The sequence below is a fragment of the Sus scrofa genome, chromosome 12 (assembly GCF_000003025.6).
Source record: "Sus scrofa isolate TJ Tabasco breed Duroc chromosome 12, Sscrofa11.1, whole genome shotgun sequence".
NCBI classification, from domain to species: Eukaryota; Metazoa; Chordata; class Mammalia; order Artiodactyla; family Suidae; genus Sus; species Sus scrofa.
In genome coordinates this window covers 3,578,065-3,590,850 of record NC_010454.4, presented here as the reverse complement: position 1 = coordinate 3,590,850, position 12,786 = coordinate 3,578,065, and the positions used below count along the sequence as shown (strand labels likewise).

Sequence of the window (12,786 nt, the reverse complement as noted above, 5' to 3'; positions counted from 1 at the left end):
CCAGGCTGCTGCCCAGACTACGCGGGCTGTTTACGGTGGGCCTGAGAAATCAGCGACCTCCTGGGGCACAAACGTGTTTGTGTTCAGGACGTCTGGTTCTCAGCACTTTGAGAAAGTGGGCAGTTGACCTGGAAGCCCTTGAGCTGTGTGGACATGGCCCCCGCTGTGGAGTTGTTGGGTTTTCAGCATTCCAGGGCGGGGCGGAGCCATCATCCATCGAGAGAAGGGAAGAGTGCTTTAGGGACGGTGCCCGTGGCGTGGGCAGCTCTGGTTTATGCTGGGAAGGAACGCCCTGGCCCCTCCGTGGTGGGTGTGTTTGCACGTAGTGTTGGGCCTGAGGCTCTGACGCTCCAGCTCTAACCCCACAGGCTGCTTGTGGGAGAAAATAAACCCAGCTGAGCCCTCCGGGAAGCCAGGATTTGGGGGTTTGGCTCCCGGGAATGGGACCTCACCCCCAAGCCTGCGCCAGGCACCTGGGGGCGTCGAGCTGATGGCTGCTGGCTCCAGTGACTCAGACAAGCACAGTGAAGTGGCTGCATTATTTTAATCACCCCGCCCCCACCTCGGGCTGGTCCAGCTGTGCCTGGTTGAAAAGTGCCTCGATTACTTACGAGGACACAAGGCAGCCACCAGCTCCTGTGAGAATAAGTGATGGTTTCTCTCTGGGACGTGGGAGGGGCAGCCGGGACCTGGCCGGGGCAGCCCGGGCCTCGCGGCCGCTAGACCTGTAAGAGCAGCGCCACAGCCGCCAGGATCCACTTGGCCGCCTTCTCTTTGGTCTTCAGGTTAAAGGTCCAGACGTAGGTGGGGCCGCGGACGCGTGTTTTGTACACGGGACACTCATAGACGTTCTTGGTCTCCACGCGGTCCGCAGGGACGGCCTTGATGAAGACGACCGGCACGGCGGGCGTCAGCTCCTTCAGCCGCGCTTCGGCGATGGCACCGGTTTGCGTGTCCCAGCGAGCCCCTGCAAGGACAGCACGGCCGAGGGGCCCGAGGTGAGGCGGCTGCTTCCCAGCCCTTGTGCTGGCAGTGAGTAGGGGAGGGGCCTGGGCCGGCTGCCGTGGCCTGGGGTCCCCTGCACCGCGCCCTCGGCTCCACCGTTTACAGCGGGGGGGGCTTCCCGCGCCTCACATGACAGCACATGGTTACCCCGCTGGAAGTGCCAGCGGGCAGCGCCCGCCCCGTGCAAATCAACAGCTCTGCACCCAGGCCTGCTGGGGCCTCTCACCAGACTCTTCCTACTCCCCCTGTCGAGTGAGGCTTCTCTGTCCCGTCTTTAATTCCATAATAAACATGGAGAAGGCCTGCAGCTCTGCTCGTCTCTGCTGATGTGGGCATGGGGCGGGGTCGGGCAGGGGTTTGTTCGCAGGGGTCCAAGGCCACGGGCGGCCTGCCTGGCGGTCCCGGCTGGCCTGGCCCTGGGCAGGGCAGGGCAGCTGGGGGAGGAACGGAACGAGCGCCGGCTTCCAGGCCCCCTGCTGCCGGGACCTGGCTCAGAGGAGGGGGCCGCCCCTTGAACCCCTGGCCAGGTGGGGCTCCTGGGCCCTCACCCCCAGAGAGCAGCCGGGCCCAGGCTCCAGGGCTGGGTTCCTCAGAGCCAGCGCGCACCTGGGGGCCTCGGGGCCCGAGCCCTCCCGCCAGCGCCCCCGCTACCTTCCATGAAGAGCCCGTAGACGTAGGCGCCCTCCCGGGGCGGCGCGGTCATGTCCTCGCGGTTCTTCTTGGTCACCTCCACGGCCAGGCACATCTTGTCCAGCGGCCACTCGTTCTTCCGGGCCATGGACTGCATGATGGCCGTGAGGAACGACTGGGGGTTGAAGAAGCCGGCCAGCCACACGGCCGTGGGCAGCACGAAGTCCGTGGTCCAGGCCTCAAGCTCCTGCAGCGACAGAGCAGGGCAGCGCTGGCCCGGCCTCCGCCTGGGAGGGAGCGGGCCTGAAAGGGGCGTCGGCTTCCGTGCGCTGGGGGCTCAGGAGGGCGCCCCCCCGCCCACGACAGGGCCCTGCCAGGAGGGCTGTCTGTGCCCGGGGTCTCGGGAGGAAGTGCCCGCTGGGCCAGGCTGGGCTGCGGGAGGCTCCGAGTCGGGGCAGCGGCTCCTCGCCGGCCTTACCCGGATGCGGAGCAGCAGGTCCGCGTACCAGGCCGCCAGGCCCATCATGGAGGGGTAGGCCCGGGCCACCCACGTGTCAGGCACGGTGTCGTAGAACAGAGCCGTGGCCAGGTCTTCCATGTCGGGGGTGATGGTCAGTTCTCCCTGGGGTCACACAGACGCAACCTGGGCAGTCCGGCCTCCTCCCGCCTGGTCTTGGCTGGGACGTGGGTCTGTGCGCACCGCGCGGCGTCACCCCCGCCCTCCGACCCCGGCCGTACCTTCAGCCCCAGGTTCAGCTCCTTGAGCGAGCGGCGCACCTCGTGGGTGAGCAGGTTCATCCGCTCACATTCTTGGGCGGCGACCACCACGTACGGCGTCTTCTCGGCAGCCTTGGCCATGATCTCAGCCATGTTGAACGCGTCTGGGAGCTTCTCCAGGATCTCGTCCAGCACGGCCTTCACCTGGAAGCCAGAGCCCAGGCAGCCCGCGTCACTGCGCCCGGGCCAGGCGGAGGGGCAGCCCCGGCCTTGACCAGGGCCGGGAGTCCTGGCCCTCAGGCTCTGTCCCTTGTCAGGGCCACGGGAGCATCGGGCCACCCTGGCCTGGTGCCTGAAGGCACCGCTTCCCTCCCCGTCAGAGCACCCAGTGATCGTGGGCTTGTGCCCTTGTCCTGAGTGGGCTGCTTGCAGGGGCCGTGCTGGTCACCTGCTCTCAAGGGGCCCACGTGGTGGACCCAACACCCCTGCCCATTAGATCTGGTTTCAGTCATTAGACAAAAGGTCATGGGGCCCCCGGGACAAAGGTCTCCCGGCAAGAATCTGCCCTGCTCACTGGGAAGCCCAACCCTTAGCTCATTTTTGGTAGAACTGGCCCAGAATATTTCGAGCAGGGCCAGGGTGCTGATGCCTCATGAGGTGTAGTGGTGACCCCGACAAGCAGAAGTGTATTGAATGCTCTTAGGTCCTCTGAGCTTTTCTGCTGCTGGGAATCTTCAGGGGATCTGCCCGTGACCCGCCAGGCTCACTTGGAGGGCCCGTCCTCACGCACCTGCCCTGCGGGAGCCACTGCTACTGGCCCGGGCTGTGGGCTGCCACCCTCGAGCTGGCAGGGCAGGGCTGGAGAAGGGCGGGGGCAGCCGGGCACGTTCCCCAACCCCCCTCCCGCAGTCCCCCCCAAACCAGTTTCCAGTTCCGAGCTCTGGGGGGGGCCCTGATGAGGCTGCTGCCAAGTTCCCAGGGGACCCAGGGCCTGTGACCCCAGTCCTGGACCCTGCCCTTCCTGTCGCCGGCCGGGGAGCCAGGCTCCTACCTTCTCCTCGCGAGACACCCCGGTGCCTGCTCCCGAGTCCGTCTCTTTGGGCTGCATTTCCAGGACCGTGCGGAAGAGCTTCTCCGAGGTGACCGTCAGGAAGCCAATCTCGGCGTTGGGGTGCAGGCCGTAGAGGTAGGGGCTCTCGGGGGGCAGGTTCTCGTCGATGTACTCGTGGTAACCCTGAAAGGGGAGCTCTGCGAGCTGGCGCCTGGGGCCCGGTGTACCAAGCATCGCTTTCCGTCTGGGGGCTGCTCCCCAGCGACACAGGATGCTCCCGCCCCCTGCGCAGGGGCTGCGTCACAAGCCCTCTCGTGAGGGTAGCCTGGCCGCCTGCCAGATCAGACGGCCCGCCTGGGAGCCTGTGGGGCGCTGTCACCCTGTTGGCGTCTTGTCTGCCACCGCCCCCGAAGGCGCTCTCCTCACCTTGTAGTCCAGGTTGGGGGGGATCTGAAAGCCGGGGGCCAGCAGGACCTCCCCCTCCAGCATCTCCGCCCGGATGTACTCCCCCAGGTAGGTCCTGCAGAGCCGGCGGTCCCAGTCGTCCGTGATGTGGCCGCCGTACATGATCTCCCCAAAGAGGTAGCGCAGGTCGTCCCAGGGCACCTGCGCAAGGGAGGGCGGCAGCGGCCGTGGGTCACCGCGCCCTGCCCTTCCCGGGTCCCCCAGCCCCTCTGTCGCTTCTCGGTCACGGCCTCGCCTACCAGGGCTGCAGGGGCGCGCCAGCTTCTGCCAACCCCCGCCCCGGCAGGATGCCCAGCCCTCTGCCTGCACCTCCTCTCTGCGCGCGCCCTCCACCCCACAGGCCCGCCCCCAGCCCCGACGTGCTCCCTCGGCCCCCACTCTCCCCGGGCTCAGAAACGGGAGCCACCTGCGACCTTTCCCTTTTCCGGTCACTCCAGCTGGAGCAGTAACTACATGGCGTTCCCGTCATGGCTCCGCGGGAACAAACCCGACCAGCATCTGTGAAGATGCAGGTTCCATCCCCGGCCCCGCTCCGTGGGTTAAGGATCCGGCATCACCATGAGCTGTGGTATAGGTCACAGATGCAGCTCCGATCTGGCGTGGCTGTGGCTGTGGTTCAGGCCAGCAGCTGTAGCTCCGATTTGACTCCCAGCCTGGGACCCTCCATATGCCGCGGGTGCCCCCTAAAAAGCCAACAAAAGCAAAAACACGGTGGCCACGTCGAGGGGCTCCTGGCTCTCGGGCACCTAGACCTTCGTGCTCACCAGGTGCAGCTTGGCTCTCAGAACCTGTCAAGAGGGCCTTCCTTCCAGTGCCGCCGAGGTCGCCCTGGGCCCATTGCACTCCAGGAGCCTTGCCCCCACGACCTTGGCTCCGGGGCCTCGGGAGCCAGACCAAACGGGTCTCTGCATGCGTCCCACCCTCGGCCACGCCCCGCTGCCTCTGCTTCCAGGCTGTGCCCTCGGCCCTGGGGCGCTGCTCCTCCCCGCTGCCACTCGCCAAGACCATGCTCCCCTCCACAAAGCCAGAGGCCTGGCCCCTCCCGCACAGCGCTGTCCAGCCGCCGGAGCCCCACATGGCAGGCACGTATGTAATTTCAGATCTTCCGGCAGCCGCTTAAGTAGAAAGACTGTTCCAAGAGGTATTCAGCCTAAAAACCACTAATAAGACATTTTACATTTTTGGTTTCTTCTATCAAGCTTTTGAATCCAGAGTGTGTCATGCCCCGTCAGTTGGGACTCACTGCGTTGTCACGTGCATGGTGGCAGCTGCAGGGCTGGGCAGCACAGCTGGGGACCTCACTGCACCCAGGCGTTGGTCTCTGAGGCTCCTTAAGGGCAAGTGGGCGTCGGTGTATCTTCCGCCGTGCCCTGCCGCAACGGCAGCCGTTTACCAAGTACAGGAAACGTGAAGTCAATTGAATAAGAACTTGATTTATCCATTGGCTGATGTGTTCTCGTGAACGTAAAACACGAGCATTCTCTAAGCTGTCATTTTGCGAAGTTTCTCCGTGGCTCCGCGGGTTAAGGACCCGGCCTTGTCACGGCTGCGGCTTGGGTCACTTGCCGTGGCACAGGTTGGATCCCTGGCCTGGGAACTTCCACATGCCGTGGGTGTGGCCAAAAAGAAAAAAAATTGTCATTTTGTGACTTAAACTCCTCTGCTTGGTTATCTTGGGCATGGGCCGAGCTGCTTTTTCTGCGTTTGCTTCTTGGCTTCGGGGACAGCTTCTGTTTGTCCTGCAGAGGGGTCCTCCCCCGTCCAGCGCGACTCCAGGTATGAGTGTTGCTCACACCTCACCCGCCGGCCACCAGAGCACACGGTGTGCATTCTCGAGCCGGGTCTTACCCAACTCGGGTTCTGCGTGTGTAGCGAGGAAACGTCCTACACACACGTCTAAAAAAATTTCAGCAAGACTGCTCCTCCCACTCAGATCTCGCCAGAGACAACAGCTCTGGCGGAGCTGCTCTGATGAGCCCCTTTCTTCCCGTCTCCTGGAGTTGATTTACTTGCGCGGGTGTCGTGAGGTGTGCCAGCAGCCTTCCCCTCGGACCCTGTTTGGGTGAGGTGGCCCCGGCACCTGCAGACGGAGGCGCGTCCACAGGCGGTGGGGTGACTTCCGCCGGTTCTGCCCTCCCGCCTTCTCCAGGGCCGGGGGTCTCTCCAGGGCACCAAGCGAGCAAACCGCATTCTGGGCTCAGGGTCGGGTGCTGCAGTCCTGGGGGCCGTCTTCCTCCGGGGCCTGGGGGCGGCCAGGTCCCCCTCTTCCCAGCGCATCTGAGCCTTGTTACATGGGGGGTGCTCTCTACCCTCCTCAGCCCCCTCAAAGCTTGGGGGTTGGTCCTCAGGCCTCGGACCCAAAGGCACGGACGCCAGCTGTCAGGCCCCCTCCTTGTCACCCTGGGCAGGTTTCTGGGAGCGCCCGCGCAGGCGGAGCCCTGGCTCCCATCCACCTCTTGGTGTAGGAGGAGCAGGTGCCACAGACCTTACTGCCACTGACGTGGGGCAGGAGTGAGGAGCCAGGTTTGCGGGGTGCCCTTCTGCCTCCTCCTGGGGGTCACAGAGGCTGGACGCTGCTTAAGATCCTGAGAGGAGCCAAGGGAGGCAGGAGCACGGCTCTCAGTTCCCAGGGGGCGGCTGCCTTCCGTGGGGCCCGTGCCCGCGAGTGGCCCCCTGCCCGCTGGGTCCCCCCGGGTGCAGCTCCCTGAGGACCGGCTCTCCGCAGCCCCGCAGCCACCTGCACAGCACTTCACACGTTTGTGTTAATGTCCAATAAAGAGGGAACGCTCCGTCTTCCTAGGGAGACTCTCGGCCTCCCTCTGAACCTGGGTTCTGCCTCCAAGACGCTGACCGCGAGGCCTTCCTCGTCCCTCTTGGCTCCCGCGCCCAGCGTGCGGGCCCTTCTCAATCCCTGTTCAGATGCGAGAGCAGCGGGACCAGCCGCTCCCCAAAGACGCTGACCCCCGTGGAGTCAGACTAACTGCCTGACCCCGCCAGCTGCCAGAGCTGGCGGCCAGGGCGGGCTGGTGGTGGGCTCACAGAGGCGCTGGAGGTTTTCTTTGGCTTAGGAGACCAGTCCAGCGTGTCTCAGGCGTGAGACAGAGCGAATGAAGGGCGGGCGGGCGGGGAAGCAGGGACAGGAGGTCCGGGCGGCCTCACCTTGGTGTTGGCCTCCAGGTAGTTGTACAGCACGTTGACGGAGATGGTGAGGTCGCCGTTGTTGAAGGGGTACGACCGGTTCCAGCCCTGGGCCCCAAACTTGCGCCTCTCGGCCACCACGGCGTGGAAGTAGCACAGGGCGAAGAGGATGCACTTGAACTCGATCTCCTTGGTGCACATCTCCAGGGTGTCCTGCGTGCGGGAGGGCGCGCCGCCCGGGTCAGGCGTGCCCGCGCACAGATGCCCCGGGCGGGGCCGCGGGCCGCCTTTGCGGGGGTGAGGTGGCGTGGAGGGTGGGGGCGTTAACCCGACTGCTCTGAGCTGGTCTTGCTGGCCTCCCGGGCCAGAGACACGGGTCCAGAGACAGTGGGGTCCAGAGACCCTGGGGTAGCACGTATGCTTCCTTGTCCTGTTCCCTCCAGAACCGTGGCCACACCACTTAAGTCGTGGTTCTGCCTCCTACTACAATGTTCCCCACTGCGGTTCCTTTGCAGTTCTCAGCATTCCTCAGGTCGACCCCCGAGCTGGACCCCAGACTCTCCAAACACAGTGGGTAAAGCGGAGTGGATGCTTAGCCAGCTCGGTCAGGAAGCAGGTGGCCCAGGGACAGGCACACCCAGCTCAAACCGGAACCTCAGTTGCTGGGCTTTGTGAGATTTTAACCGACTGGCCTCTGCTAAGTGGGTGGCTCTGGAAGCTAAGCTGTACTCATCCTCACCGGCTCAGCCCTCCTGTGGGCCCCTCCGGGCCGGCGCTCCACGGGAGCAGCAGGCGCGGTGGGCAGAGAGCGGCGGAGGGGACCCACCTGTGCGCGGTGGTCGCAGTGGGGAAAATGCCCAGAAAAATAGACCAGGTGTAGCGAGGGAGGGGCCCTGCCTTGTCCTGCCCCCAAGGAAGCCCTGCTACAGGCGCCCGCTGGGGGCCCCTCTGCAATCGTGGGAATGGAGGGGGCACAGATGGGGCTCCAGGGCCCCAGTGCCCCGCAGGGTCTTCCTCCATGCCCGTCACAGAGATGGCCTGCGAAACAGGCCTGGCCGGTCCCTTCCAGATGTGGGTGGTGAAAGCAAGCAGACGGAGAGGGAGAGGCAGCCAGATGAGCAAGCAGCCCTGAGAAGGGGGGAAGCCTGCAGGTTGGCACGCCATCTGACTTCTCTCTGGTCGGACCCCTCCTCCCCGGCCCCCCCGGCTCCCCCCGGCTCTGTAGTCACCGGTATGCCTCCTTTCTGTGAAATTCCACGAAGGCAGCAGAGCCCAGCCTTCCCCACTGCCTCCCTTCCGATCTCTGCAGGAGCCTCAGGCGGTGGACAGGGTTGGGGACACCCCCACCCCCCGCCCCCCGCCAGCATCACAGTCCTGTAGCCCTCAGCCGGGCAGCCCCACCTTACACCTGCCTGACCGCCACTGCTCTGCCCCCGGCTCCAAGCAGCCAGGGCGTCTCCCCAAAGCCCTGCGGCCCCTCTGTGTCCTCCTGGCCCCATGGCCCCCACCCAGAGGCCCCAGCCACGCTTCCTGGCCAAGACTGGCTCTGGAGACCCCTGTCCAAGTGGGGACTAGCTTCCCACCAACCTGGCCGCCTTCCCCCACTCCGTCCATCACAGACGGATATTTTAGCAAAACACAGGAGAGAGGAAAAACTGATTACATGCTTGGATTCATAGTGATACTGAATTGCTACAGAATTTCCCACACGCCCCTGTCCCCTTCCGGACACGTTACAGAGGGCGGCAAACCTGGGCCTGTTTGAGCCACGTCAGCCTGGAGCTCTGTGTGTCCCCTGCGCCCGAGTTCCCGATCCTGGGAACACGTCCACGCCCCTTACCAGACCCAGACTGGTCACCCGCCTGACGGGTCTGCTCCACCGCTCCGTCCCCTGGGCACACGGACATACAGTTTGGAGGAGGCCCCGCCCTGCCCATCTGTTCCCTGCTTTCAGTTCTCTGACCTCACCTGGACCTTGGTGGGTCCTCTGAGCCCACAGGGAGTAGCTGGTGGATGACCCAGCTATTTTTCGTATGAATGAATCAGATATGGGAGTTACACATGATGGGCCTAGTGTGCTCCGTGCATAGGTCTTTTGTTAGGTATTTTCAGAAATTATGAGGCTTCCTCTTCAAAATGGTTTTAGACTTCCCCTGGAAGAGCAAGTGTGTGCACCAGAAAGTTCCAGGACAGGAGAGAGTGGATTCAGGCGCCCAGCGTGCATACAGATGCCAGGGCTCTGCAGGAGGAGCAGGGGTGCCAGGAAGGCTCAGAGGCGGTTGGCTGGGGACTGCGAGGTGGGGGTGAGGAGGCGTCCCCCGAGCAAAGGTCCTGGAGGACCAGGTCACCCCCGTTCCCTGCTGAGGGAGGAAGACAGGGCCCGGAAGCGGGGTCCTGAGCCCGCGAGGCTGGGGTCACTGTCCTGTCGGCAGCCCCTCCACCAGCATCACGTCTCACGGGAAGTGAGAGTGGGGGTCTGGGGGCTAAATGACCCTTCCTAAGGCACTCGGACAAACCAGGGACCTGGCCCACGTCTACCTGGGCTGTCGTGCGGGTCCCAAAATGGATGCAAAGTCAGCACTTTGTTCCGTCCATCTGTGTGTGATGGGGGTCCCAGAGCACCTCGGACTATTCGCGTTTTGCACAGCCCTTGGGGAACGGGTGCCCTCTCGGTGTGAGGGCGTGTGAACGGCGGGCAGACACCCGACACGGGGTGGGGGGCGCGCTCCCTACCTGGGTGAAGAGGTCCAGGGCCTTGTGCAGGTTGGCGTGCATGCCCGTGGGCGGCTCGTTGGTGATTTTGATGGCATTCTCCAGGATGCCCTGGGGGATGATGTGAGACTCGGGGCTGGGGGCCGGCTCGGCGCTGATGAGCACGCGGTAGTCTTCGTGGCTGCCCACGCTGTACCGCTCCAGCTTCTTGTCCAGGGTGCCCAGCCACCGGGCCACCAGGTGGATGTTCTGTAGCCAAAACCAGGGCTGAGCGCCCCCGCCCCCACGCCCAGGCCCACAGCACAGGCCGCGGCCCCTGGGGGGCTCTTCCCAGCCCGCTGGCCCCCTTGATTTCAGCTGAGCAACTGACATCCTGTTCCCCAAGGGTCCCCGCTTGGGCTCCGAATTCTAGACCTCCCGCCACCGCCCAAGGCTGCGACTCCATGGTCCCTCACCCTGCCCCTCCTCTGAGAGGCTCGGGCAGAAAGAAACGACTTGGAGTCAAGGGAACGCTGTGCACTATTGGTAGGAATTTAAACTGGGGCAGCTACTATGGAAAACAGTTTGGAGAGTCGTCAAAAATTAAAAATGGAACTACCAGGCAATCTGGCAATTCCACTCGTGGGTATTAACCCAGAGAAAATGGAAACACCTTTTTTTTTTTTCTTTTCTTTTCTAGGGCTGTACCCGCGGCATATGGCGGGTTCCCAGGCTAGGGGTCTGATTGAAGCTGTAGCTGCTGGCCTACAAAAGAGCCACAGCAACTTGGGATCTGAGCCACGTCTGCGACCTACACCATATCTCATGGCAAGGCTGGATCCTTAACCCACTGAGGGAGGCCAGGGATCGAACCCACAACCTCATGGTTCCTAGTTGGATTCGTTAACCACTGAGCCACGATGGGAACTCCTGGAAACACTAATTTAAAAGGATACATGCACCCTATGTTCATAGCAGGATTATTTACAATGGCCAAGCCAAGGAAACAACCTAAATGTCCATCAGTAGATGAATGGGTGAAGAGGACATGGGATATATGTACAACGGAATACTACTCAGCCATGAAAAAGAAAGGAATCTGGCCATCTGTGACAACATGGCTGGACCTAGGGAATATTACGCTAAGTGAGGAGAAAGGCAAATGCTGTGTGATTTCACAGGTGGAATCCAAAACACAAACATAAGAAAACAGAGTCACAGATACCGAGAACAAACGTGCTGCCAGAGGAACGGAGGGAGGAGAACCAGTGCAGGAGAGCAAGAGGTACAAACTTCCAGTTCAAACCCATGAGTCACGGGATGAAATGGGCCGTGTGGGGAACATGATGTCATATCTTTGGTGACAGAAGGTAACCAGACATGTAGTTACAGTGATCGTTTTGTAAAAGAAAGTGAACAAGGAGCCTGGCGGTGGCGCAGCAGGAGTGAGCCTGACTGGTATCCCTGGGGATGCACGTCCGATCCCTGGGCCTCGTTCAGTGGGTCAGGGATCCCGCGTTGCCATGAGCTGTGGGGTAGGTCGCAGACGCAGCTCAGATCCAGTGTGGCTGTGGCTGTGGTGTAGGCCGGCAGCTGTAGCTTTGATTAGACCCCTAGCCTGGGGACTTCCATATGCTGCGGGTGTGACACTAAAAAGACCAAAAAAAAAAAAGAACAAGAAAGAGGTCTCCACATGGGACTGGCAGGGCCCTGGGGTCTGCACCAGCCGGGCAGGCCTGCAAGTGTGGCCAGCAGGATCTGGGGAGCGGGCCTTGGGGAGGCTGCAGGGCCAAGGAGCGGGAGAAGGATGCTTTGTTTTAACACATCCACTGGGGTGCTTTGTTTTCCCACAAGTCCTCTTTAGGGGCGCTCTGCCATACACCCAGTGTCTTTCCTGCTGCTGAAGGACCCACACTTTCACCGGCGCAGTGGTGACACCTGGGCCGCCCGCTGCCCCGGGCAGAGCTGGGCATGGTGGGAGCTCGACTGCCCCTCCCTCCGGGGGCTGTAGGCGTCCCAGCCCCGGGTGCATGGGATCCTGCAACCTACTTTTTTGAGGCCTTCAGGCCAATCCCTGGGCCCTGAGGCAGGGTGCCCCCCACCCCCACACCTGCAGAATGACCCAGTGTCCTTTCGCTGCCGCCTCGTCCAGGGCGTTCTCTGCCACCACCTCTTGTCCCTGCCCCAGGGACACGTTATGCAGCTTCCCGTTGTCTATGGTAAATCCCAGCTTTTTCCCTGAAGGAAAGAAAAGCAGGAAAAGCGTCGGGACAGCTGAATGACAGAAATGGAGGCTCTGTGACCCCGGCTGGGAATTCCACACCCTCCCCCCTCTTCTGTGTTTTTGTCTCTTTAGGGCCGCGCCTGCGGCATGTGGAGGTTCCCAGGTTAGGGGCAGATACAAGCTGTAGCCGCTGGTCTACACCCCAGCCACAGCCCCACAGGATCCGAGCCGTGTCTGTGACCCACACTGCAGCTCACGGCAATGCCAGGTCCTTAACCCACTGAGCGAGGCCAGGGATCGAACCCACGTGCTCATGGTTCCTAGGTGGGTTCGTAACCTGCTGAGCCACAATGGGAACTCCACACAGACTCCCCCTTTTTAAATTGTGGTAAAAACACAACATCAAGGGGATCACTTTAAAAACCTTCTTAAAGAGCACAAGTGCAGGGACGTGTAGTAATTCACAGCGACCACCCATCCGATTCCAGAACGTTCTCATCACCCCGTGCCCATCAGTCACTCCCCATCCCGACCCCCACCCCTGATCTGCCTCCTGCTGCTACAGATGTGCCCGTTCGGGACGTTTCAGACACACGGGGTCCCACGTGTGTCTGGCTTCCCCGCTTTGGCACAGGGTCCTGGTCCACCCAGGCCGTCGCCTGTGCGGCAGGCCGCTCCTGGCTGACGTCCGTCACGTCCCTTTACCAGACTCCTCACCCCTCAGCAGCCGACGCGCCGCTGGGCCGTGTCCTCCTCTTGGCCGTTGCGGGGAGGATTCGCCTGGACACCTGCCCCCGGCCGTCGGCGGGGGGTGGGGGCTGACGGGCCAGGGGCTGGCTCACCCGGGACCCGCCCCGCGGCTGCG

General features: G+C 62.8%; 2 protein-coding genes across 4 annotated transcripts in view; one reads left to right on the top strand and one right to left on the bottom strand.

The window, feature by feature from the left end:
• PGS1 (phosphatidylglycerophosphate synthase 1) overlaps positions 1-1,312 on the top strand; it is a 39,426-nt gene extending 38,114 nt beyond the window's left edge. For 2 of the 3 annotated variants that reach the window (XM_021066522.1, XM_021066524.1), the window contains one exon: positions 875-1,312. The gene's annotated coding sequence lies outside the window, so the exon portion shown is untranslated. Of the gene's footprint in view, positions 1-785 lie in introns of all 3 variants that reach the window. The other variant, XM_021066523.1, reaches the window with a different exon arrangement.
• DNAH17 (dynein axonemal heavy chain 17) overlaps positions 526-12,786 on the bottom strand; it is a 105,160-nt gene continuing 92,899 nt past the window's right edge. Inside the window, 9 exon segments of the mRNA XM_021066525.1 lie at positions 526-967; positions 1,657-1,882; positions 2,114-2,257; positions 2,374-2,556; positions 3,404-3,586; positions 3,830-4,009; positions 7,028-7,219; positions 9,740-9,967; positions 11,808-11,935. Coding sequence (XP_020922184.1) covers positions 720-967; positions 1,657-1,882; positions 2,114-2,257; positions 2,374-2,556; positions 3,404-3,586; positions 3,830-4,009; positions 7,028-7,219; positions 9,740-9,967; positions 11,808-11,935 — 1,712 coding nt within the window. The 3' untranslated portion in view covers positions 526-719.